The sequence below is a fragment of the Rattus norvegicus genome, chromosome 4, assembly GCF_036323735.1.
Source record: "Rattus norvegicus strain BN/NHsdMcwi chromosome 4, GRCr8, whole genome shotgun sequence".
In the NCBI taxonomy this organism is placed as follows: Eukaryota; Metazoa; Chordata; class Mammalia; order Rodentia; family Muridae; genus Rattus; species Rattus norvegicus.
Genome location: NC_086022.1, coordinates 121,833,043 through 121,858,122, shown reverse-complemented (window position 1 = coordinate 121,858,122; position 25,080 = coordinate 121,833,043). Strand labels below are relative to the sequence as shown.

Here is a 25,080-nt window from a genome sequence, read left to right as displayed (position 1 = left end):
CACCTATTTATGGTATAGTAACCTGCTCTCCCCTCTTCTCCCTCCCAGACGGTTTTTCTCTGTTGCCCTGGCTGTTTTGGAATTTTCTCTAGACCAGGATGCTTTCTAACTCATCCTCTGCTACTGAATGCTAGGATTAAAGATGTATGCCACATGACTTCAGGGTGCCAAGTTTATAAGGGAGGCTAGAAAAGCTGTATAGCAAGACTCTGATCTCCAAAGCACTACACACATCCTGCATATAAACACATTCAAAACACCCACAAAACCTGCAGCAGACAGTGGCTGTACTTGCCTTATTTTTGGTACTTGCGAGGCAGAGGCAGGGCTACACAGAAGCTTCAGGGGGTGGTGGTGTGTGCCTTTAATTTCAGAACTCAGCAAGTGAGGTATGTGAGGTAATCTTGCAGTAAAGTACCAGGCAGTGAGACAAGGTTGCATGACCTTTCTCAAAAACCAAAAGTTGGGGAAGGAGTGACAAGTTAACTTGCTGGCTTCCCACCAACATAACTAATGTCAATCACCTGTAATTACAGTTCCAGAGGATTTACTGCCCTCTTCTGGTTTTGGTATCAGGTACATAGTGGTATTTGTATATGCATGCAGGTAAAACATTGTAAGCAAAATAAAATATGCTACATAGCTTGGCTGTTCTGCCTCCCCCAGCATTTAGGAGGTAGAAGTTTAAGGTTGTCTTGGGCTACATAGCAAGACCCTGTCTCAAAATGAAAATGGTAAGTGAGAAGTGAGAAGGCTCAAGGGAAGACGGGGATTCCTGAAAGAACTGACAAGTGGTTATTAGTGGGCATCTTGAAAGGCCATGTTTTGATGTTTTTGGTGTCTACAGCACTTCCTATAAATTCTGGATAGAGAAAAGACAGTATTTGAGGTCCATAGAAAGGTGCAGGAACATCCATTGTCTTTGGCAAAAGTATATTTTGGCTTGTGGGTCAGATAGAGTTGGGGAATATTTTTAACTTGGAGGTATTCTTTCAACCAATTCAGTGCACTACAGTTTTCTATCCTGCTTCTGGCATAGATGACAAAACAAGGCTTTTCACATGAATTGATTTAATTGACAACAAAATAGATTGTGTCGTCCCATTGAGGATTCTTAAATGTTTTACTTTTTAATTCTATGCATATGGGTGTGAATGTGGAGGTCAGAGTACTGTAGGAAGTACTTCACTTCTATGTGAATTTCACCATGCAAACTCAGGTCATCAGGCTTCCTAGTAAGCAGCCCCACTGAACTGTGAGCTGGCTGTGGTGGGATACATTTGTAGTTCAACATTGAGAGGTTGAAAAAGTATTAGCATAGAGTTCCAGATCAGCCCAAGATAACAAGATCTTGTTTTTAAAAAAAGTCAAACTAAAAGCCAAAACCTATCCAAGGTGTAGTGGCTGCACACCTGTAATCCCAATACCTGGGAATCAGGAAGATCAGAGTTCAGGGCACCATCCTCAGCTACAAGGCAAGTTTCAAGCCAACCCAGGATATCCTGGATTAAAACATGTCTTTTTTTTCAAAGCCAAGTATAGGGACATGTCTTTAACTTGAGGCTAAGCTAAGTAGCTACACAGGGAGTTCTGGACCAGCAGAACATGTAAAGAATGAGCATTCTTGTTTGGAATAAATGGCCAAAACCATTCAAATGCAAAAAGGTTTCCCCTAATTTTAGAGAGAATCTGGGCCTGGGCCTGGCAGTGGGCTCTGGACTGCTTATGATACTGCCAGTTCTCAGACCATGCTGGTGGTTCCTGATTAGGGTCTACTCTCAGAATTGGGACAGGGGTGGAAAAGAAAGAGGGCAAGGGTTTGCTTTTAATGTGCTAAGTATTTAGCCTAGTGTTTTTTCATTTCATGGGAAGTGGAGCAATGCTCATCTCTGACTTCATTTCAACTGGTTCCTCTTAACCCTACCTCTTGCTTCAAACAGATAGTTGAACAGAAAAGGCCAAAACTCCACAGATCTCTGAAAAGTTACAGTGCTTTAGCAATGTAGAAATTAAGGCAAAAAACAACCCCCCTCCAAAACAAAACAAAACAAACCAATAATAACAAAATTGGGGCTCCAGACCCAAATCCTGACAATCATTTGGTCACATTTCCACAACCTATTTACAAGAAGTGGGAACATAGATTCTATCTGGTAACCAGCTGCCTACTTACATAGATATTCCAAGTATCTGTTGGAACCTGTTTGATCCTGAATTCCTAGATCATGGCTTCTGCTGAGATCTTGTATACTTACTGATGGTTGTGTAACAGAGTGGCCCGGAGCAGGGAAAGGCAATATAGTGGGCTGGTCATGGCAGACGTACAACCAAAATGTCTGCCGAATGCATAGCCAAAACAAATGTTTTGGTTCCTCTCACCTACACCTGTCTGCACCTTAATAAATGCTGTATCCCTGAGCTTTGATGCACAGTGTGCTGTGGAACAAGAACCTGCCCATTAATTGCCAGCTAACAAAGGACTTATGTGCATGGTGGTAACATCCTTACATGAACTATTACATGGGTATTCTTAGTGTTCACTAAGTGGGGGAGCCCACCATCATTTCCAGAACCCTTATCTCTGTCTAGTGACTCATGTAGTCTCTAACTCCACATCTTCCCTGGACTTTACCTCAGTATTTCATTTTCTTACCATTACTTTGTTTTGGTTATTTTTCGAGTCCTTTCTCTGTGTAGCCCTGGCTATCCCAGAACTCACTTTGTAGACTAGTCTCAAACTCTATATTTCTGCCTGTGCCTTCTGAGTCTTGGGATCAAAGATGCCCAGATCCTCTCTTTAGTTTTTGAGGCATGGTTTCACTATGCACACCTGGCTGGCCTGGAACTCCTTATGTAGACCAGGGTTTCCTCCAGAAACCGGGCTGTTTTGCCATCAAAATGCTGGGCGGCCAACAAGCCTAGTTTTAACTTTGTATTTTAAAAGAGGGTGGTATCAGGCTTCTGGGATGTGTGGAGAGAGGCTTAATTCTTTGGCTTAGACGTTTTTCTCACGATCACATCCTGTCAGTTTGTTGCAGTCACCTTTAATAAAGAATTATACATGTTTCTCAAAAGAAGGCTGACCATACTGTTCAGCTCCAAGTAAATGACAGGCAGCGGTGAAGAAGCCTCCCAGGAAGGCAGGTTTGCTCCACTGGCTCCTCAACCAGTGCCTGCGCCTGGAGGTATGCCAACGACCCGGGTCCAGGGAGGTGACAGTAATCCACTCGGCCTGTGAACACTGCATTCAGAGAGGTGGAGTCATTTTCAAAAAGATCATCTGCTGTCATAGAAGACTCCGGAAGGACAGAGGCAGACGAATCTTTGATTGCTGTTACACCAGAACGAACCCAAACCACGAATGACACTCACATTCCTGCCGCGCAAGCGCCGACCTACGCGCGAGATGACGCATTGTGCATGCGCCGGCGGGAAGCTGTCCAACGAGGCACAACTGCGTTTCTCTCCCCTCCCCCGTTCTCTTTCGCTTCCGGTCCCTAACTTCCGGTCCTTTCCATTTATTCTCCCGACAAAAAAAGGCCATCCTGTCCTCTCTTTTCCGTTCCCGCGCCTGCCTGCCTCGTTCCGGGCGCCTAAGCACGTTGTGTAGCGGCGCGGCGCCGGGGCGCCCTCGCCGGCACCATGGTGAGTGCAGTGGGGAAGGGATCGGGCCCATGGGTGATGGGAGTTCCGGGCCTGTATGTGGCCTCGGGCTCCCTGGCCTATTCCGAGATTCTTTTCCCGCCTGGCGTAGCTGTTAGAAATTGCAGGAGAAAACTGAGGTTGGGAGCTCTATTGCGTCTCGGTGGTTCAGTCCGGGTGAAGCACATTATGGGTAGAGACTGAACGGACGGAGGACCCGCTCTGGTGTTCTCTCTCTCCAGGGATAGGAACTTCTAAAAGGCAGGGTCTTCACACTTTTGCTTGCCTGATGCGGGCGACAGAGTCTGGCATTCTCTAAACAGGTGTGACATCACCGTGAATGAATGACTAGGATGGGCTGAAATGTTGAGAGGTTGTGATCCTTGGTTTCATTCGCTCAAGAAGAGTTTAGTATGGAAATATGAGATCAGACACAGTGTTAGTACAAAGAGGCGTGGTTACTGTAGTATTTTCAAAGTGAAGTCCCCATGGATCTCTGGCCCAGTGGTTAAGAACCACTTCACGGGGCTGGGGATTTAGCTCAGTGGTAGAGTGCTTACCTAGGAAGCGCAAGGCCCTGGGTTCGGTCCCCAGCTCCGGAAAAAAGAACAAAAAAAAAAAAAAAAAAAAAAAAAAAAAAACCACTTCACTTTAGTTCCCAGCCCCCACATGGTTGGTGCTTACAATCATGCAAAATTCTAGTTTTAGAGGATCCAACACACACTTGTGAAGTGGCACTAGACACTCATCTGCATACAGGCAAAGCACTCATACACATACAAAAATATTTTAAAAATTTAAAGGTAAAAGTCCCCTTAAAGGCATACAGAGTGGCTTTCATACTTCTGAGGTTTGTTGATGTCTTTGAGATCTCCATAGTCTTATCCACAAAAACAGCCCATTTCGGTAGATATTTATCTGTATGTATGCACATACCAAAGTATCTTTAAGGAACAGGTGTAAGTATATGCATAACCATGTAAATAAATACATATGTAAAATATGGACACTTATTCAAGTATATAGGCCTCGACAGTCTTTGCTTTACAATACTAAGTAGACAAAAACCCCATCAATACACTTTGCGTGTGTATGTGTGTGTGTGTGTGTGTGTGTGTGTGTGTGTGTGTGTGTGGTATTTACACATAGGTACAAACAGATACATACTCCTGTTAAATAAAATAGATACATAAAATTTTAAGGAAGCCATGGAATGACCATAGAGGATGCTTTGGAAGCTATAGATCATTGAGAACAGAAACCAAAAAAGAGAGAACACAGTGGTCTTGAAGCAGCTACTGCTGAAGGAGGGCGTGTCCTATATTGCTGTCATGTTCAGATATCTACCCTTCACTGGCCAGGTTCTCTTTAGAGTTGATTGGAAGGGACAATCTGAAGTTAAATTAAGCTCATCTTGCTGCTACTGTAAACTGTGTGTCTGGTTCTGCTTGTCTTCATGCATTTATCTGAATACGACATCACAACATTGTAAGACAAAAGCTGTGATATCTGGTGTGAAGGGAAACTTAGGTTTTAGTAAGACTGTGTCTCAGCGATGGTGAGAGGAAGAGCTGGGAGTGAAATCTAAGTTCCAAATTTAGCAAGTGCTCTTTCTGTGCAATTCACAATCCAACTGAAAAGATAAAAATGTGTTCTTTTCCTGACCCTGTGGTTTAGGGACCATTGACTTAACACTGGTGTGACAGCACTCAAATGAACATCACTTTGCAAAAGCCAATCTTCATGCTCTCCTGAGAGCCACTAGCAGGAAACAGACAACTATGCTGTTTTCTGGTTAGCGTGGTCTATAGTGAGTCATTTGTCATCCTAACAGGAGTGAGAGAGGGTCAGAGAAGTAAATGGATATGATCACGGTACAGTCTACATGTGTATGATTTTAAAAAAAAAAAAAAAAAGAAAACAGCCTGCTGATGGTGTGCTCCTTTAATTCCAGCGTAGGATGCCAGAGGCAGCTGATCTTTGAGTTCAAAGACAGCCTAATCTGTAGAGCAAGTTTCAGGACAGCCCTGGCTACACAGAGTGCCCTGTCTGAGAAAACCAAAAACGAACCAACCAAACTGTAGGCTTAGATTGTTTTTTTTTTTTTTTTCCCTTTTTCTTTTTTTCAGAGCTGGGGACTGAACCCAGGGCCTTGCGATTGCTAGGCAAGCGCTCTACCACTGAGCTAAATCCCCAACCCAGATTGTTTTTTTAAAACCTATTTTTAATAAGGGTTCTTAAATGTTTTAATGTCCCTGCTAGACCACCATCCATCAGAGGTAGTGGAAAGGAAAGGTTAATAGGGCAAAGGAGGATGTGAACCTATTTAGAAATATTTCTCTGGAGCGAATCCAAGCTGCATTGCCAGGATACCAGCAGTTTATACAGATAAGCAGCAGCAGCTTGATCCATTTGCAAGCATCATTTACGAATCAGCAGTGGCAGGACTGGAAAACAGCATTCATGAATCGGCAGTAGCAGGTTGATCTAGAAGAAACTACCAGGATCTAGCAACCAGCACGAATCTGCAGAAGCAGCAAGAAGCTGCTAGAAGCTGCTGGAACACCACCGGAATTTTTCAGTGTGTTTTTCTCTATAAAGTCCTGACAAACAATGACTGACAAAGAGTGGTAAGGTGTACCAATGCCACCCAGCTTCATCTATTGTCTGTTGGGCTACATTATATCCTTTCCAAACATCACATGTTCTCTAGCATCCACTTTATCAAAACACTATATGCCCTTTTTCCAGGGTGCCTCTAGAAAACCACCATATGGTGGTTCTTAGCAAAGCATCCTCCCATGTGTCTGCTTCAGCAAAAACATCCTCTCATAAGACAATTTCCAGAAATACGTTATGAGACACAACTGAGTCTCCAAAAAACCCAGAAATTTCCACTTCACTAACCAGCCAACCAACAAACAAAACAATGGAAGTGATGAAAGATAAGTCTAGGGCCAGAGGGATTAGCTTAGAGGTTACGAGCACTTACTGTTCGTGCAGAGGACCAAGGTTTGGTTCCCAGCATCCATATCAGGAGTTCTTTTCTGTCCTCTGACCACTGTATACACATGGTGCATGGACAGACAAGTAGGCACGTGTTTATGAATTAGAAAATACCATTTAAAATCAATCACAAGGGCTGGAGAGATGGCTCAGTGGTTAAGAGCACTGGCTGCTCTTCCAAAGGTCCTGAGTTCAATTCCCAGCAACCACATGGTGGCTCACAACCATCTGTAATGAGATCTGATGCCCTCTTCTGGTGTGTCTGAAGACAGCTACAGTTTACTCATATATAATAAATAAATAAATCTTAAAAAAAAAATCAATCACAAGAAAAGACAGTTATTCTAAACTTGGTGTTTTCTTCCTTTGTCTCCTTCTAGGCCCGAAATGCAGAAAAAGCCATGTGAGTATCTCCCTCCTGGGGGTTGAAAAATTTGAGATTTAGTAGCTAGCACAGAACTTATACATGATCTCTTTGGTAGGAATCTTTCTAGAAGTGGTTTCTTCTCTCCATGTATTAAAATAACCTTTCTGTGTTTGCTTGTTTTTTTTTTTTTCCCCATTAATGTTTTCTGACATCTTCTAGAACTTACAATGCATAAACATTTTCTCATTGGGGATAGGTTAGAAATGACAGTAAGGGCAACCTGATGCTAATCTTTAACATTTCTGTATATTGCTTACCACAGTCTGATGAATAGAATTTCCCCATAGCCTATATACGCAATGTAAATAAAGTAGATACTTGAGTGCCTAGAAACACAAGTGGAGGCCAATCCCTTGGGACGTGAAAATCCTTAACTATTCTGGTTTATTACCACTTACACGTATGATATTCGATGTGGTTGGGGGCAGATCTACCCCTTCCAGGAACTTGAGTCATAAGAATTCTAATGGGGTTCTTTGTGTGCCTGCAGGACTGCCCTAGCGAGATTCCGGCAAGCTCAGCTGGAAGAGGGAAAGGTCAAGGTGAGTGGCGTGCTCTCTGGGAAGTATCAGGAGCAAATGCATGGAAACTCCTTGAGCAGGCTTCGAACCCCACTCTTCCTGCTGTGTTTGCTGAAGAGTCTGTACACTTGCATCCTTGCTTTGCCTCTTTTCTGTTGGCAGTGTGACTCTGGCTCCTGTGTTTCCCTTAGTGCTCCAGCTTTACTACTGACTAGAAGAAGGTAGAGAGCGGGCCTGGAGAGACTAAATGTCTGCATATAGTTACTTTAACCAGACGTTGTATAGTTTTCTAAGAAGAGACTGTTAGGAATTGATGAAGTGATGAAGAGAAGTGATGTTAGGAATTGAATGTCCTCCAGCACTGTGACTTTAAGTATTTACAACAGTGACTATTTCAGGTTCAAGGCTGTGGATGTTACACAAATATGTACAGAGCCTCATCACACCGTGTGTTCCTCTCATCCTCCTTAGGAACGGAGACCTTTCCTTGCTTCCGAGTGCACAGAACTGCCAAAAGCAGAGAAGTGGAGACGGCAGGTGTGTTCAGTAGAAATAATGCCTCTGCTTGCTTCTTTCTTACCTCATCAATGATTATTAACCAGAATTCTAAGGGTTTTTTTTGAGACTGGGTCTCTTATTGTATTTCTGGCTAGTTGCTATATGTACCAGGACAGCCTCTAACTCACAGAGATAGCCTGCCTCTGCCTCCCCAGTACTCAAACCAGAGGTGTGCAGCACCACTGCCCGGTGAGCTTTTTTTAAGATTTATTTATTTCATATATGTGAGTACACTGTCACTGTTTTCAGACACCAGAAGAGGGCTTCAGATCCCATTACAGATGGCTGTGAGCCACCATGTGGTTGCTGGGAATTGAACTCAGGACCTCTGAAAGAGCAGTCAGTGCTCCTAACTGCTGAGCCATCCCTGCAGTCCCCCAGTGTTGTTTGTTTGTTTGTTTGTTTGTTTGTTTATTTATTTTTAAGATTTATTTATTATATATAAGTACACTGTAGCTGTCTTCAGACACACCAGAAGAGGGCATCGGATCTCATTACAGATGGTTGTGAGCCACCATGTGGTTGCTGGGAATTGAACTCAGGACCTCTGGAAGAGCAGTCAGTGTTCTTAACCTCTGAGCCATCCCTGCAGTCCCCCAGTGTTGTTTTATATATATATATATATTTTTTTTTCCTTCCTTTCTTTTTTTTGGAGCTGGGGACTGAACCCAGGGCCTTGCGCTTGCTAGGCAAGCGCTCTACCACTGAGCTAAATCCCCAACCCTTGTTTTGTATTTTTTAAGACATAGTCTCACTCCATAGTCCTGGCTGACCTGGAATTCATTGTGTAGGTCAAACTATCCTTGAGCCCACAGAGAGCTGCCTTCCTCTGCTTCCCCAGTAGGATTAAAGGTGTTCTGCCACACACATTGTTGTATTTTTGTTGCTTATCAATTACACGTTTCCTGTACTTTCAGATATGTCCAAATTTGCCTGTTATTTTCCCCACAGATCATTGGAGAGATCTCAAAAAAAGTTGCTCAGATTCAGAATGGTAAGCTGTTTACCTTCTAAAGTGTCCTAGAACGCACAGTCAGATGTGGGGACCAGATGTGAACACTGGCCAGGTGTGGCACACGCTTGCAATCCCAGTGTCAGGAAGTGCAGACCAGAGCTCAAGGAAATCCTCACAGCTACACAGCACACTGGAGGCTAAAAATTAAATGAAATACAATTAAAATACAGCAAATAATTAAATATAATTTTGTTAGTTTGACCTAGTTGACATTTATAGAATGCAGCATGTAGTGACATTCCACTTAACTTTATTATATTTTTTCATTATTTAGAACAATTTTTTAATTTAAATATATTTTGATCATATTCTTCCCTTCTTCCAAGTCCTTCTAGATCCTCTGCCCCTCCCTACCCACCCAATTTTTAAGTTCTTTCTCTAAAAACAAACAGTAACTCAATACAGCAACAAAATCCCCCAAACCAAAAAGACAAAATACCTCCTCCCCCAAACAAACAGAACAAGACACAAGCCACTAAATTGCAACCAAATGTAAATGTATGTACACTAAAAAACGGTGGAGCCAGTGTGTATGGCCGCCAACAGCTCCTGAACATGAGGCCTGTAGGGAGTGGTTGGTATATCTAGTGTTGTTCTGTTGTTGAAAACTGATTTTCCCATTCCCAGTATGCATAGGCGACAGTCCTGTTGTTAACCTTTACTGTAGTGGATAGGTTTTTAATTATTCGTTCATTCATTTAAATAATATAAGAAATAAATAAGAAGATCAAACAAAAACTATCCCAGTGAAATTGGATAAGACAAACCAACAGAAGGAAAAGAGCCTAAGAGAAGGCAAAAGAATCAGAGACCCATTCATTCACTCAGAAATCCCACAAACACCTAACTGGAAGCCATGCTGTAAATGCTATGGCGGGAGCGTGCAGGCCCCGTGTTGTCTCAGTCCCTGTGAGCTCATATGAGGTCTGCTCATGTTGGGTTAGAGCGTCTTGTTTCCTTAGTGTCCTCTCTCTCCCCTGGCCCTTCTATCTTTTTTTTTTTGCCTCCTTTTCTGAGGTTTTGCTTTGTCTTGTTTTTGCTTTTTTGAGACAGGGCTTCTCTGTGTAGCCCTAGCTGTTCTGAAACTTGCTCTTATAGATCAGGCTGGCCTCCAACTCAGAGATCAACCTGCCTTTGCCTGCCAAGTGCTGGGATTAAAAGCATGTGCCACCACTGCCCTTGGAGGGATGGGATTTGACCTAAACATTGCATTTAGGGCTGAGTGTTCATTCTCTGTGGAATGTCTGGCTGTGGGTCTCTGTATTGTTCCCATCTGCTTCAGGGGAAGCCTCTCTGACGATGGCTGAGCAGGGCACTGATCTATGAGTATAGCAGATTGTCAGTAGGACTGATTTTATCACTGCACACCCCTGCCCCCTTTTAGACTAGGATTATTTGGTGTTTGCCCTTGGTCCCTGGGCTGTCTTAGTCTCAGGTTCTTGATCATCCACCCACGTAGTGTCAGGTATGATTTCCATCTTGTGGAGTGGGCCTGAGGTCAAGCTAGTCATCGTTGGTCACTCCCACAGGCTTCATGTCACCTTTGCCCCATCAGATCTTGCATGTAGGCCAGCACTGTAGTAAAGAGTTTGTAGCTGCGTTAGTGTTTATGTTTCTCTTTTGAGAGCATGCAGGGTATGGTCCTGTACCAAAGATGCTGGATGTAGGGCGATAGCTCTATGTGACCCTGGCTGGACCTCTCCATCTTCAGTGAGTCATGTAGATGTCGTCTTTAGCAATGGAGTCTTGCTGTCAGTTTGTGGACAAGCAATCTGTAGTCTTTTTAACAGCCTGGGTGGTTTAACGGTTCCTATAGGGTTCCTTGGCCAACAACTCAATTCGATGTAACACAATCCCAGTACTGGGAGCCTAGTTGGTGATAAGAGGCGATCGCCTTCAGTATATGTGTATTTTAGGAAGTTTCTTCTGTATTAGGCTTCCATATTACCCCTCAAATGCGTTTCAATTTTAGCTGTCTCTCCCTGTACCCGTACTCCCCCCTTCCCTTGTTCCCACTGATCCTCCCATTCCAGTCCCCATCTTTGACTATCTATTCTGTTTCCCTTATAAGGGTACACAAATCATTCACCAAAATAGAACATATTCTTCCTGGGCCATATGACAGATGTCAGAAAATTCAAAATAATTGAAATCTTACAAATTAAGTTTTCTGACTATAACAACAGGAATAAAATGGCCTATATACTTAAAAATGAAAATGTACATGTGTATATGAAATTCAAGAGCTTTTGTGTTGTTAACATTTATAAAACCAGCAATTGAGAGGGTCAAGCTGGACAACCTTGTGTTTAAGGACATGACCCAGTTTGAAAACTAACCACATATACTTGAGATGGTCTACGATTCTTTTTTTTTTTTACAGCATACAGGGAAGCAGAGGCAGGCGGATCACCAGTTTGGCCTGGTCTGCAAAGGGAGTTCTTGGACAGCTAGGACTACACAGAGAGAAACTATGTCTCAAAAAACAAGACAAAGAAAATAAAACAAAGAAACAAAAAAGAAAAAAAGAAAAGAAAACCAATCAGACAGATAACTGCATAGGGCTGGGGAGCCTGCCCTTAGGAACACTTGCTGCCCTGATCTTCCAGAGAAGCTGTGCTTGGTTACCTGTCTCCAGTTGAAGTTGCTCATACCCAGCCTTAACGCCAGCTCCTGGAGATCCAAGGTCCTTCTGATCTGCTGCTATGCACACACAGGTGTTAGACACACATACATAAAAGTGGAAAGCCCACCGGGAAAACACAGGAGTATTTACACAGTATGTGTCTTATTAGGTGGTACTGGGGATTGAACCTAGGGTCTTTACATTTGATCTTCCACAAATGAGACATACTCCAGCCAACTTGTGTGTAAACCTAACAGATATATTCAGTTTGTCTGCTGAAAACAATAAAATATTGCTGAAAGGAGCAAAAAGATGTTAATGATATAAAGAGTCTGTGTTGTAGGACTCTGCATAGCCCTACCCTCCCCCTTCCCTCCATCTCTCCTTCCCTCCTTTCCTTCTTCCTCGGCTGTTCTGGAACTCATAGCTGTCCTCCTGTCTCAGCCTTAGGGTTACTGGCATGGACCATCACACCCAGTGTTTTTGTTGCTGCTCTTTGAGATAAGGTCTTGCTATGTAGCCACCAGTTTTTTCCTGCAAATGCTAGAAAATTTTTTAAAAAAAAAGTGTTTTTTTTTTTTTTAAATCTTTATTTATTATATACATTGTAGCTGTCTTCAGACACACCAGAAGAGGGCATCAGATCCCATTACAGATGGTTGTGAGCCACCATGTGGTTGCTGGGATTTGAACTCAGGACCTCAGGAAGAGCAGTCGGTGCTCTTAACCACTGAGCCATCTCTCCAGCCCCGTGTTTTTTTTTTTAATGTTGACGGTTTTATCAAAAAGATTAAATGTTAAGAAAGGTGTAGGTCAGGTAATAGAGGGTTTACCTGACACACACATAGATAGCTGTGGGTTTGATTCTTAGCAGTGCATAAGCTGGGTATCTGAGCTTTGGGATGTACAGGCTGAAGAGTCAGGAGGTCTCTTCTGGTTTAAGATCATCTTCAGTTACATAGTGAGTTTGAAGCCAGCCAGGTCCACAAGAGACCATCTCCAAAATAAGCATGAGTACCTACTTTTTTTTTTTTTAAACATATGTGTGTATGTGTATAATTGCAAACCACTTTAAAAAAGGAACAGAATTGGCACATCCTACCCTTTAAATCTAAAAGCTTAGTATAAAGTAAAGCTACTACAACAAGTAAATAGGTGAGAGAGAGACAGATGTGTGATGCACACCTCGAATCCCACCGCTCTGGAGGCAAGAGTGGGTAGCCTGGTCTACATAGTTTCAGGAGCTAGGGCTACATTGAGAGACACTCTCACATACAAGAAAAAAATAGAAACCAAAAAAATCCATGTTGGTAAAAGGATAGCTGTGTGGGCACTAAGAGAGTGCATCCACAAATAGTGGAGTCTTACCTGGTGCATATCACGCCCCGTCCATCTCTCTGTCGCATTCTTTTAGCTAGTCTCACTGTAGCTCAGGCCTGCCCAGAGGTTTTGATCTTCTTGCCTTAGCGTCCTAAGGATTGTTCTGTCATGTACTCCACACCAGGCACATCAGTTCACTTCCAACAGAGGAGAAGACAGCAGTAAGGAATGAACTGCCAAAAGTCAACAATAAGAAAAGAATAAACTCTTATTTATTTATTTTTTTTTATTTATTTATTTTTTTTTTTTGGTTCTTTTTTTTTTTTCGGAGCTGGGGACCGAACCCAGGGCCTTGCGCTTCCTAGGTAAGCGCTCTACCACTGAGCTAAATCCCCAGCCCCTTTTTTTTTATTTTTTTATTTTATTTATTTATTTATTTTTCTGGAGCTAAGGACTGAACCCAGGGCCTTGCGCTTGCTAGGCAAGCGCTCTACCACTGAGCTAAATCCCCAACCCCAAGAATAAACTCTTTTTAAAAATAAACATTTAAGCACTTTACCACAGAGCATGCAGAGGCAGATGAACTTCCTTCCATATGTTCAACATAGAGCGTAGATGAAAACTACAGGGTGTTGTACTGCACAGCAAAGGCAAGCAGGCTAAGTGCGGTCGAGAATGTGGAGCGCTTCTCCTCTTCTGCCATCGAGGAGAGTGATGACCCCCTTAGACTGTGGCTTGATAACTTCTTACAAAGGTAAACACTGTAGCCTGTTATCCTACAGTTGCATTCTCCAACAAAAATATCTAATAATTACAGCGGCTTTAGCCCTAATTAATTTCATATGAACCAGGAAAGCCTCAGAAGGTCTGTCCATATGCTGAAGTGCTATTTTGTTATGGACACAAGTATTTGGATAAATGCCAGAAGTGTAAAAACTCCAAATTTACTGGGAATGGGTAAATGGATTAATTACCCATTTATCCTATCAGAGGCAGGAGGATCTCTGCAAGTTCAGGACTAACCTGCTGGTCTACATAGTGAGTTCCAGAAAAGACAGAGCTTCATAGTGAGACCCAGAACAACAGATACCTAACTCAAAGTGCCACTCCATGTGCCTTCATTTATGTGACATATAAGAAAAATCATAGAAACAGAAAACAGTGGTGTTAGTAGTTTGGAGTGTATGGAGGGCTGAGGCTGCCTGCTGAGGCGCATGAGAGAATGTTTAGGGATGATGGGCGAACTCTGTCCTCCATCTCCCTACTGCCGGCTTTCTAGGCATACACCACCACACCCAGCTCCCAGTTAGAGTTTCACAGTGTCATCGAGAAGATACTATACACATGATGATGATGGTGATGATGATTCTTCCTCCTCCTCCTTCCCTGCATTATTTCGTTTTGGGAAGACTTGCTTGGTTTTTTTTGTTGTTGTTTTGAGTTTCTTTTGACTATAGGATTGCACATCCTTAAAATGGAAGTAATGGTCTTTTTCTTGCTTAAGAGGCTAGAATGTGGGAATGAGAGTTTCTTAAGCGTGTTTGTGTATTTGTTCTACTGTTGTTTAGGCTGACTTTGAACTTTAGTCCAGGCAAGCCTTGAACCTTTTTGCCCCTCTTGCCCTAGCCTTCAGAACAGTGGGATGGCTATGCTGATCTCTTTTGGTTTTCAGGATTTATTTTATTTTCAACTGTGTGTTTGATGTGCGCATATGTGCATGTGGGTCTGTTGCCTGCTAAGACTGGAGAGCGCACCAGACCCTCTGCAGCCGGAGTTCCAGGCAGTTGTGAGCTGCCTGATGTGGATGCTGTGATCCAAACTGGTCCTCAAGAGCAACCAATGCTCTAACCACTGAGCCCTCTCTCCATTACCGTTTCTTCTTTGTTAGTGGACTTACTCAGGATGAAGCAGGCCATTTCTAACATAAGTGAGTGAATTTGGCTGACTTAGGTGTCTGGGTAAGCTGTCACCCGTCACTGCACAGTGTTCCCACATTACCACTTTCAGCTTCAGTCCAGTTAGCTTTGCCTTACACAGACCTTGCTGGGACCCTTGAAGACTCTCAACTTGTGTGGGCACCTACTGTTCTCTCATCTTTGTTGGGGTCTCCATCTGTGTCCAGTGCTTAGCCACTCTGTGCTGGTCCTATTCTTCAGCTGCTCTTAGGCTGTCTGTCAAGTCTTGGCCTGCTTTCCTGAAAGGGCTGAAGGCAGCATAGTCTGGTGCTGCATAGTGTGCTTATGCCAGACTCCAGGAATCTTTGCTCACCTCAGAAAGTAACTGTTGCCTATAACCTTAACTGTTCATTCTGAAGGGGTGTAAATGATATAGAAGGCTTTTCTTTTCTTTTCTTTTCTTTTTTTCTTTCTTCTTTCCTTCCTTTTCTTTTCTTTTCTTTTTCTTTCCTTTCTTCCTTCTCTTCTCTTCTCTTCTCTTCTCTTCTCTTCTCTTCTCTTCTCTTCTCTTCTTTTCTTTTGTTGTTGTTGCAACTTTTAAGGTTTTTTGATACAGAGTTTCACTGCATAGCCCTGGCTGTCCTGGAACTCACTTTGCAGACCAGGCTGGCCTGGAAGACCCACCTGCCTCTGCCCCCTCAAGTGCTGGGATTAAAGTTGGTGTCACCATCACTTAGTGAGGGTGAAGTTTTTAAAAGAACTTTTAAGCCTACACTATTGGGAATCTCCATTTACTTGGTCTTCCTTTATTTGGGTGTTGGTGATTTTTCTTAATCAATTTATTTAAAAAATTTCATTTATTTATTTTTGAGATTCACTGTGAATCCCTGGCTAGGCTAGAACTCAGTGAGATTTGCCTGCTTCTGCCTCCTGAGTGCTGGGATTAAAGGCACACACCACCATCCCAGGCCTTTTCTTCCTAATTTAAATGAGTGGTTTTATGCAGTATAGCATTGGGGTTGAGCCTTCCGTCTTAAAGCCGTAACACTAAGAACACTAAGTGTTGGAAGTACTGACATTTATCTTAGGGCATGGCATCTTGAAGAAATGACATTAACATTTTGTTTTCCAGCTGGTTTAGGGGAATTCCGAATCCGAGACCTGAATGATGAAATTAACAAGCTGCTGAGGGAGAAAGGACACTGGGAGGTCCGGATCAAGGAGCTGGGCGGCCCTGACTATGGAGTAAGTAGGCCAGAGTCCCAGGGCCTCCTGGGACAAACTAATGAGCTTGTCCAAGAGTGTGTCCGTATGCATTGCCTTTAGGTTCAGTCCATGCGTGTCCAAGAGGTGCTGGCATGATAGGGCTGAGAGGTAGTTGTTACAGGCAGGCAGAACGCCTGTGAAAAGAATGGTGGCACCGTCCTGAAATCCCACATGACTCAGGCCTTAGCTTAACTCCCCAGAGACATTCCTGTCTCCTGGTCCCCCATATATCATGATTATAGTGAGACACATGCATCCACACTTTGTTTGAGACAATGTCTTTCTATTATATAGAGACCTCTGACTGTCCTAGAATTCATTATGTAGACCAGGATGGCTTGAACTCAGAGATCCACCTGCCTCTCCTGGGATTAAAGTCTTGTACCACCAAGCCTGCCACCTATACTTTATTTGAAATTGAAATTTAGGTGTGTGTGTGTGTGTGTGTGTTTGTGTGTGTGTGTGTGTGTGTGTGTGTGTGAGAGAGAGGGGGGGGGAGGAGAGAGAGAGAGAGAGAGAGAGAGAGAGAGCGCGCGTGAGCGAGCGCCTGTGTGTACGGAGGTCGGAGGAGGAGTCTGATTTACCTGAAGTGGGAGTTGCAGGCAGTTGTATTCTGGAGAATACCTGTGAGCCTCCTGTTGGGGATGCTGGGGATTGAACTTGGGTCCTCTGTAAGAACAGGCCTGCTTCTGCAAGCCCAGGATGTGTTTCTAGCTCAAGCGCACACTTTATACTGCTGTGTAGTGCACGCAAAGTATGCTGAGGAAATTCAGTGATGTACTTTGGCATTCCATCCTATTTTTTATATTTATTACTATTTTTAAAGTATGCAACCTTTTGAGACAGGCTATCATTAGGTTGGCCTAGAAATATCCAAGGTTGCCTTACATGTCTGCCTCTTGCCTCTACCTCCTGAGTGCTGGGTCCAGGCATGTTCCACCCACCATGCCTGGTTTTATGTGGTGCTAAGGATTGACCCCAGGACCTTGGCCAGGTCGACAAGGCCTTTCCTAATGTAGGTGCCTCCCAAGGACCCTTGATGTATCTTTTCTTTTCTTGTTTGTTTTTGTTTTTGTTTTTCCTCTCAGACCAAGTCTCACTCTCTAGCTCGGGCTACACTAATACTAGCCCTGGATCTTTGACAGTCCTCCTGTCTCCGGCTCTGAAGTGCTGAGTTTCTAGGCATGTACCACCACACCCAACTGTATTCAGCTCAGGAAGCACAGTGCAGAGTCAGCAACCTCAGCCCCGTTGATTGTTTTCCTTTCTGTTTTTAATTTTTCTTAATGCCATTTATTTATTTATCCATTCATTTACATGTGAGCATGTACACACCACAATGCACATTTAGTGGTCAGAGGACAACTAGTAGACGTCATTTTTTTTCTACCATGTGGACCCTGGGGAATTGAACTTAGGTCATCAGGCCTCCTTCCTTAGCTCCTTCAGTGCTGAAATTAAAAATGCTACTATGTCAGCTCAGTATTTTTTATTTTTAAAACTAACTTTTTTGTGGTGCTGGGTTTTGAAAACAATGCACAAATGTCCTTCTGCATAGAGTGTTTTTCACGTATGACATTATTATCTCAAAATGTATTGTAAACAGAAAAGCAGGCTTGTGTATCAGATCCATTCTTCCTTTCTTTCCCAACCAGAAAGTTGGCCCCAAGATGCTGGATCACGAAGGTAAAGAAGTCCCAGGAAACCGAGGTTACAAGTACTTTGGGGCAGCGAAAGATTTGCCTGGTGTCAGAGAGCTATTCGAGAAAGAGCGTAAGTAGCTCATGTGTTTGTGAATGCATTGGCCTTGAATTGCTGCTACTGAGTGAGAGAAGTGTGCTGTATACACTATGCTGTGCTGTGTGCTATGCTGTGCTGTACGATATGCTGTGTGCTATGCTGTGCTGTACGCTATGCTGTGAAGGAATTATTGTTCCCAGATTTTTAAAAATAGTTTTGGGGTTGGGGATTTAGCTCAGTGGTAGAGCAAGGCCCTGGGTTCGGTCCCCAGCTCCGAAAAAAAAGAAAAAAAATAGTTTTAAAATTATTCTTAATTTTATTTTATATTTTTGTAACATGGTCTCATGTAGCCCAGGGTTTGAATGCCCGATCTTCCTGCTTCCACCTGCTAGGATTATAGACACCTATCCTTTTTTTAAAAAAATAACATTGTTCAGTCTGGCCAAAAACTTGCCATCTAACTTCAGTCTCACCCTTCAGAGTTCTGGGATTGCAGACTTGTATCATTGTGCCTGGTTTTTGTTGTGATTGTTTTTCTGTTTGTTTTCATCTACCTTTCATTTTTCTCTATTGTAATTGACATTTATTTATTAGTGTGTGAGGGTCCGTGTGTGTCACCAGGGCTCTGGTGAGCGCCTTTACCCACTGAGCCATCTCACTCTTGCACTTTGTGCTGGATTTTTCTGCCTTGGTAAGATTTGAGCCCAAGGCCTTGCACTTGCTAGGCAAGCCCTCTGCGCCTGACTCCATCTTCAGCCCTGGGGGTGTATTTTTACTTCAGTGGTAGGCTTTGCTGTTGTTGACACAGAGCCTTTCAGTTTTACCCAGGCATGCCTTAAACTCATGAGCTCAAAGGCTCAAGTAATTTCCAGCCTCAGTCTCCTGTGCGACCAGGCCTGGCTTAAGAGTGGTGTGTATAAGTCACTTTATCAGTAGAGTTAAAGAGAGGTTTAAGTCCCCTTGCTGTCCCACTGCAGGACTCTAGAGGCGACTGGGACCTGCTATCATCTTTGTGTTTCCTTCTAGGCCCTTCCAAGGCTTATTTTCTCTATATTAGGTAAAATATTAATCTCCATATTAGGTAAAATATTAATCTCCATTGACTGAAGTTGTTTTTTCTTCTATTTCACATGATTGCTCTTTAAAAACTAGCCCCTGTGGTCAGGAGGATGACAGTGCTTTTGCTCCATCCGTGTGATGTGTCCCCTTCACAGGACAGGAATTAAGTGGCAGAGAACGTGGCCATTATCAGATATGGAGGTTGTGATACCCTTGATGCATGCACGGTTGGTCGTGAGGAGTTGAAGTGTGTCACAGGGGTATTGATGGTGAAGCACGCTGAGCCTGTGTGGGGAGGCTCTAGGCTTGGGCCTTAGCACCAGAAGGAAAGCGAGAAGGGTCGTTGTGTGAATTAGCCTTTCTTTAGGCAGTCTTCTGTTGGTGGGCCTGTGTTTCTAGTTCTTATCGCTAGAGGATTTTTGTGATTTCACACAAAAGTAAATGACGTGTATGTGTTTGTGTGTAAGTGTAGGTGCATGTGTGCTCCCGTATGCATGCATGGTGACAGCATTTGGGAATTGGTTCTCTCCTGCTGTATTTGAGGCAGGGTCTTTCTTGTTTAAGTCTCTCTGCTATGCACTCTATGCTGGCTGACCCTCAAGCTTCTGAGCAATTCTCCTGTTTCTGTTTCTCATCTTGATGCAGGAGTCTGAATTTACAGATGTGTGCTACTGCATCTGGTTCCTTTACGTGCTTCTGGGAATCGAAGTTGCATAACAAGCTCTTTGAGCTGCTGAGCTGTCTTCTTGCTTTGTTTTGAGACAGGGTCTTACTGTGCAGCCCAGACCAGCCTGGAATTTGTATGGTAGCCCAGGGTAGCCTTCCATGTCCTGGGATCAGGGTTTTTTTTTTTTTTTTAATATCATTCACCACTTCTTTCTGGTATTAATAATGTTGATAATTAAATTTGATTACCAGTGGAAATGTTCGTGCATTCTTCTTTTGTTCTTAAAATTTTTGGGGGGTTATATTTTAATTTTGTGTGTACGGGTATTTTTGTTTGCATGTATGTCCATGCATGCATTCCCCACCACTACCACCCCGAGTCTAGAGAGGATATTAGATCCCCCCCGTACCTGAAGTTACAGATGGTTGTGAGCCACCGTGTGGATGCTGGGTGAGGTCCTCTGGAAGCGGTGCTCTTAAACACTGAGCCATCTCCAACCCCCACATTTTTCCTTTTTAGTGGTCACCTTCTAGCCTTTGACTAGTGTTAGTTTTCAATTGCTTTCTCTTTGCTAATTGCATTAGTGTTCTAGTTAGATGTCTGGTCTGACACACCTTCCCCAGAGCTCTCTCGTCTGCCCTTCTTGTGCTTTCTTTTCCATGTATTTGTTTTGTGTCAGACAACACTGTACGGTTTGTAAAACAGCATTAAAGAGGTTTCAGGACACTCCACTCCATGACTTATAATCTTAGTTATCCCTAGTGTTTTCTGTGATGTAGTTCTCTGCCTATAAGACTTTATTATGAACCTGTGGGTTTGAGGGTATTGCTAGAAAAAGGTCTGTTGTTTAGGGCTGGCTAAAGAGAGGTCACCATCGATCTACATTCCCAGACCTGTCTGTTTAAACCATACACAGTCCATTTATTTACGTGGTATGTATCTATTTTTGTAATGTTGAGGGTTGAACCAAGGTCCTCGGGCATGTGGGACAAGGATCTAATCACTGGCCTAGACCAGTAGCCTAAGGATAAACTTTTTCAATTAGGTTCCACTCATTGGACCAAGCTTCAGCTTTAGGAATGGAAGGTCCCACGTATGACACAGAGAGGTGTGTCCTGTGTGGAGAAAAGTTTTGGCTCAAGGATGATCTCATTGGGATTTCAACTAAGTTGCTTCCATTTCTTGTAGCCCTTCCTCCTCCCAGAAAGACACGTGCTGAGCTCATGAAGGCAATCGATTTTGAGTACTATGGTTACCTGGATGAAGATGATGGAGTGATTGTGCCCTTGGAGCAAGAGTACGAGAAGAGACGTATGTCTGCGGGCGCCACTGTTGCTGGCACCTGGTTTTTGTTCTCTCCATTGCAAGTGCAACAGTGCATCATGCCAAACGCTGGCTTTGTTGTTCTTTCCATTGCAAATGCAACAGAGCATCATGCCAAACGCTGGCTTTATTGTTGCTGAGGGTCTGCAGGGGATTGCCAATGATCTGACATCTAGGTGGCAGGTGAGGCAGTCAGGGTCATGCTGGACCTGGAACAGCAGATAAAGCCACAGACCTGCTCCAGTTTCTGGGAGGGCTCGATCTAGAATCCTAAGCTAGCTTTTCTTGAACTCGTTTAGTAGTATCCAGTAGCTTTTAGATCTGCTTCTTGCTCAGCTGACAGCTTGCTGATGGGAAGGGAGGTGGTGTGTGTACCAGTGGTTGCTTCTTCCCTGTAGAATATACCACACCAGCCTGAGGAGTGGGTCTGTGGCAGTTCCCATAGGAATTTGGGAGTGCTTGGTGAGAGCGGACCCAGCATATGTCCTTCCCTTTTTCATATATGCATGTCAGTCAGCCACTGGAGAGGTTGGAGACACTGTCACAAAGCCTGCCTTGTATCTACCTCCCCTACTTAAGGCTAGAGGCATTGTAACAGACTGTTCTGTGCAGCGGTTTTCACCCTCCAGGGCAGAATCAGGGTGTCTTTTTTTTCAAGGAGGACATCTTGGCCTCCCAGCCCACTGAAATGTGTTTAAATAATCCTCCATTCTGCTGTCTTCAGTCAGGGCTGAGCTGGTGGAAAAATGGAAAGCAGAGAGAGAGGCTCGGCTGGCAAGGGGAGAAAAGGAAGAGGAGGAGGAGGAAGAGGAGATCAACATCTATGCCGTCACCGAGGAGGAGGTACGAGCATGGGTCCAGTCTGGTGCTCAGGGTCCTCTGAGCTGCAGAGTACACTAGGGAGGGGACTGGGCCATGGCTCAGAGCCCAGCTTCTCACCTGCAGGATACCTGTGATACCCTTCACAGGAGCACAGGGAGGGTTCCAGACAGGAAGGGCTAAGGGAGCAATCATTAGCTTCCTTCTAACAGGCCAATTCTCTCGAATGATGTAAGACAGTTTATAAACCTAGTTGAGGTCACATAAGCTTTAGCCCATGACCTTCTATGACTCAACAGGATCGCTTGTGTAGACTTCCATACCCATTTCACAGACGGAAACAGGCTCATGGGTTTCTGCAGAGGCTTGTGACCAGGGATGGGGCTGTGGTCTACACCTCTCATGCAGAGCCTCTGGGCTTGAGTCTCTATTGGGTCCAACATGGACTGGTCAGGACACCTCTGAGACAGGGGAGATGAGGCAGATTTTCCATGTGTAGTTGGTGGAACTTGCTTGTACATCACTGGCAAAGAAGCAGTTTGATGACTCCGCGAATGTGTTACAGACATGGAGGTCCCTGCACAGACCCTGCTGACCTGCAATAGGGATCAGTAAAGCATTTGAAGCAGGATGGCAGCATGCCCTGGGCTTTCTCAGGCTACAAATAAATACTCACCTGGCTCCTCAAGTCTTTAGTCAGTGGCCTAGACACACCGTGCTCAGCTAGCTGCAGGAGCAAAGCAAGCACATGTACTGGGAGAAGCTGGGATGAGTGAGGACAGCGGCTGTGCATGGACGAGTGTGGCTGGTGGGATAGGCTGAGGAGGGTTCCCACCCAGCAGGCTTTTCCTTTATTGTAAACACAAGACAAAGGACTTCTTTTTCCTTTCAAATAATTTTAGCGTTTTAGGTGTTTTGTTTGTTTGCTTGCTTTTGTGGTACTGGGGAATTAACCCTCTGCTGCTGAGCTCTGTCCTAGGCCCCTTTTTATTTTGAGATAGGGTTTCACTCCATTGTTGAGGCAGGCCTCAAAATTACATTCCAGCTCCATGGTGATTTGTTTTTACTGTAATTTTTGGAGACAGGGTTACTCCCGTAGCCCAGACTGGCAGGAACTTGAGGCAGGCCTCTTGCCTTGGGTTCCTAAGTGTGGGATTGCAGGTTTGTGGCACCAGGCCGAGCTGGGTGACCCTTTGTACAGAGGTGTCAGTGCTTACATCACTAGTGACCTGCTCAAGGCTTGTCTGTTTGCCTTCCACAGTCTGATGAGGAAGGCAGCCAGGAGAAGGCAGGGGAAGACGGTCAGCAGAAGTTCATTGCTCATGTTCCGGTGCCGTCACAGCAGGAGGTAAGGCTGGATGCTGTGAGCCCTGGAGGAGAGTGCTGCCGCTAGAGCCAGTCCTCCAGCTTAGCTCACCTTCCCGGGTGTCCCTTGTCCCTCCCTTCCACTGTGCACTCTTCAATCCTGACCATGTGGCACTCATCAGTGGGTTCACAGAGGGGTGTGGGGCTGTGAAGGACAGGACCCTCTTGATGGAATTGATCAGCAGGAGCTTCGATGTTCCTAGGGGGAAGTGGCTGGGCTCTTGCAGACCCTTGGAATAAGTCTGGTGAAAGTCAGGCTTGTTGGCCATGTCCCTGCAGGCATCCCTGCTTGGGTTGTGGTGGAGGTGGGGGCCTTGCCGAGGGGTGACTTCTTTGCTGTGGATGTCCACAGATTGAGGAGGCGCTTGTACGGAGGAAGAAAATGGAACTGCTCCAGAAATACGCAAGCGAGACTCTGCAGGCACAGAGTGAAGAGGCCAAGCGGCTCCTGGGGTACTAGGCCAGAGCCCTCACTCCTGGGATACGAGGCCAAGCCAGAGCCCTTACTCCTGGGGTACTAGGCCAAGCCAGAGCCCTCACTCCTGGGGTACTAGACTGTAGGCCGAGCCAGAGCCCTCACTCCTGGGGTACTAGGCCGAGCCAGAGCCCTCACTCCTGGGGTACTAGGCCAAGCCAGAGCCCTTACTCTGGTGGGTGTGCTCGGTACGCCATGGCCGCCATCCTCATAGCTGCCCTGGGCTGTGGCTAGGCTGGCTGGCTCTGGGATGCCCTGGGCCTTTCTCACCCTTGATCTTGCCTCCTCTCTGGACATGTGAGCTGGCCTGATGGTAGGGCCTGTCCCTTCCCAGTAAGCTGCCAGGGAACTGAATGCATTAGTAACCATCATTTCGTACAGATGCTTTTGATACCATATGGATCCATTTATTTTTATTTTGGAATGTGTAAAATCTGTTCTGAAAATTTATTCTGTACTATGATTTTGGGAATTGAGAAGGATCAATTAGTAGCCAGTTTTTAAAAATACATGATTTTTATTCAAATCACATTCAGAGTCAGAGACACATCTTCTCCACGAGACTGAGATGGTATGTCTACCCTGAGATGGAATTCCATGGTCAGTGGGGGAGCCGTCCCCTTGACTGGACACTGCTTTCCTTGTCGTGACCCCCCTCTGGGGAGCCGCTTTACCTTCTCCTGTCCTGTGGACAGGAGTTTTGAGTTAGCAACTTTATTTTTATAACCTGTTTCAGAGAAAGGTACTTTTATTAAAGGTTTTTAGTAAGAAAAGAAACATCTGTGCCTGGAGCTTGTTCTGTGGCCTATCTAGACTGTGGTGACTTGATATCAGTAATGAAGGCACTGAACAGTGTGGGGGTGGAGAGGGAGGAAGGTACAGAGTGGTTGGTGATAACCAGGAATGTACAGATCCCAAGGCTGCACCCGGCACGCACATACCACCAGCTTATGTTCCCAGCTGAGGATGGCTGTGTGCTGTCCTTCATGGGTGCGCATGGTAGATACTCAGTGACTGAATCCAAAGCTCCTCTTTGAGCTGAGTCTCTGCTACCTATCAGGAACCCCCTGCAAGGCCTCTAAGCCTCCTTTTCTGAGGACGGCGGCAGCATCTGGGAGGCCAGAGGCGTGGTAAGTGGCTCTCCCTTGGCACAGGGACTAACCCAAGTCGAGGGGACATGGGTGGAGCAGCTCACCCCGTGGTAAGGATGTGGGCTTCTCAGAGGCTGGGGAGCAACATCATGGAGGATGGGAGAGCTAGCTATATTGCTGTAAGTGGCCATGTTGGAGTCAGCCAAAGAGGGACTGTGCTGGGTGACTCTGAAAGAAGCTTTGTTCATGAGAAACTAGAAGGTTC

At 44.6% G+C, this 25,080-nt stretch overlaps 1 protein-coding gene across 1 annotated transcript; it reads left to right on the top strand.

Moving 5' to 3' along the window:
* Positions 1–3,561: 3,561 nt before the first annotated feature.
* On the top strand, positions 3,562–24,253 carry Isy1 (ISY1 splicing factor homolog). The gene is made up of 11 exons (NM_001014188.1): positions 3,562–3,645; positions 7,029–7,051; positions 7,566–7,617; positions 8,068–8,133; positions 9,106–9,148; positions 16,143–16,255; positions 17,932–18,049; positions 20,931–21,053; positions 21,790–21,908; positions 23,146–23,232; positions 23,602–24,253. The coding sequence occupies exons 1-11, from the start codon at positions 3,643–3,645 to the stop codon at positions 23,707–23,709; spliced, it is 855 nt and encodes a 284-aa protein (NP_001014210.1). The 5' UTR covers positions 3,562–3,642; the 3' UTR covers positions 23,710–24,253.
* The last annotated feature ends 827 nt before the right edge of the window (positions 24,254–25,080 follow it).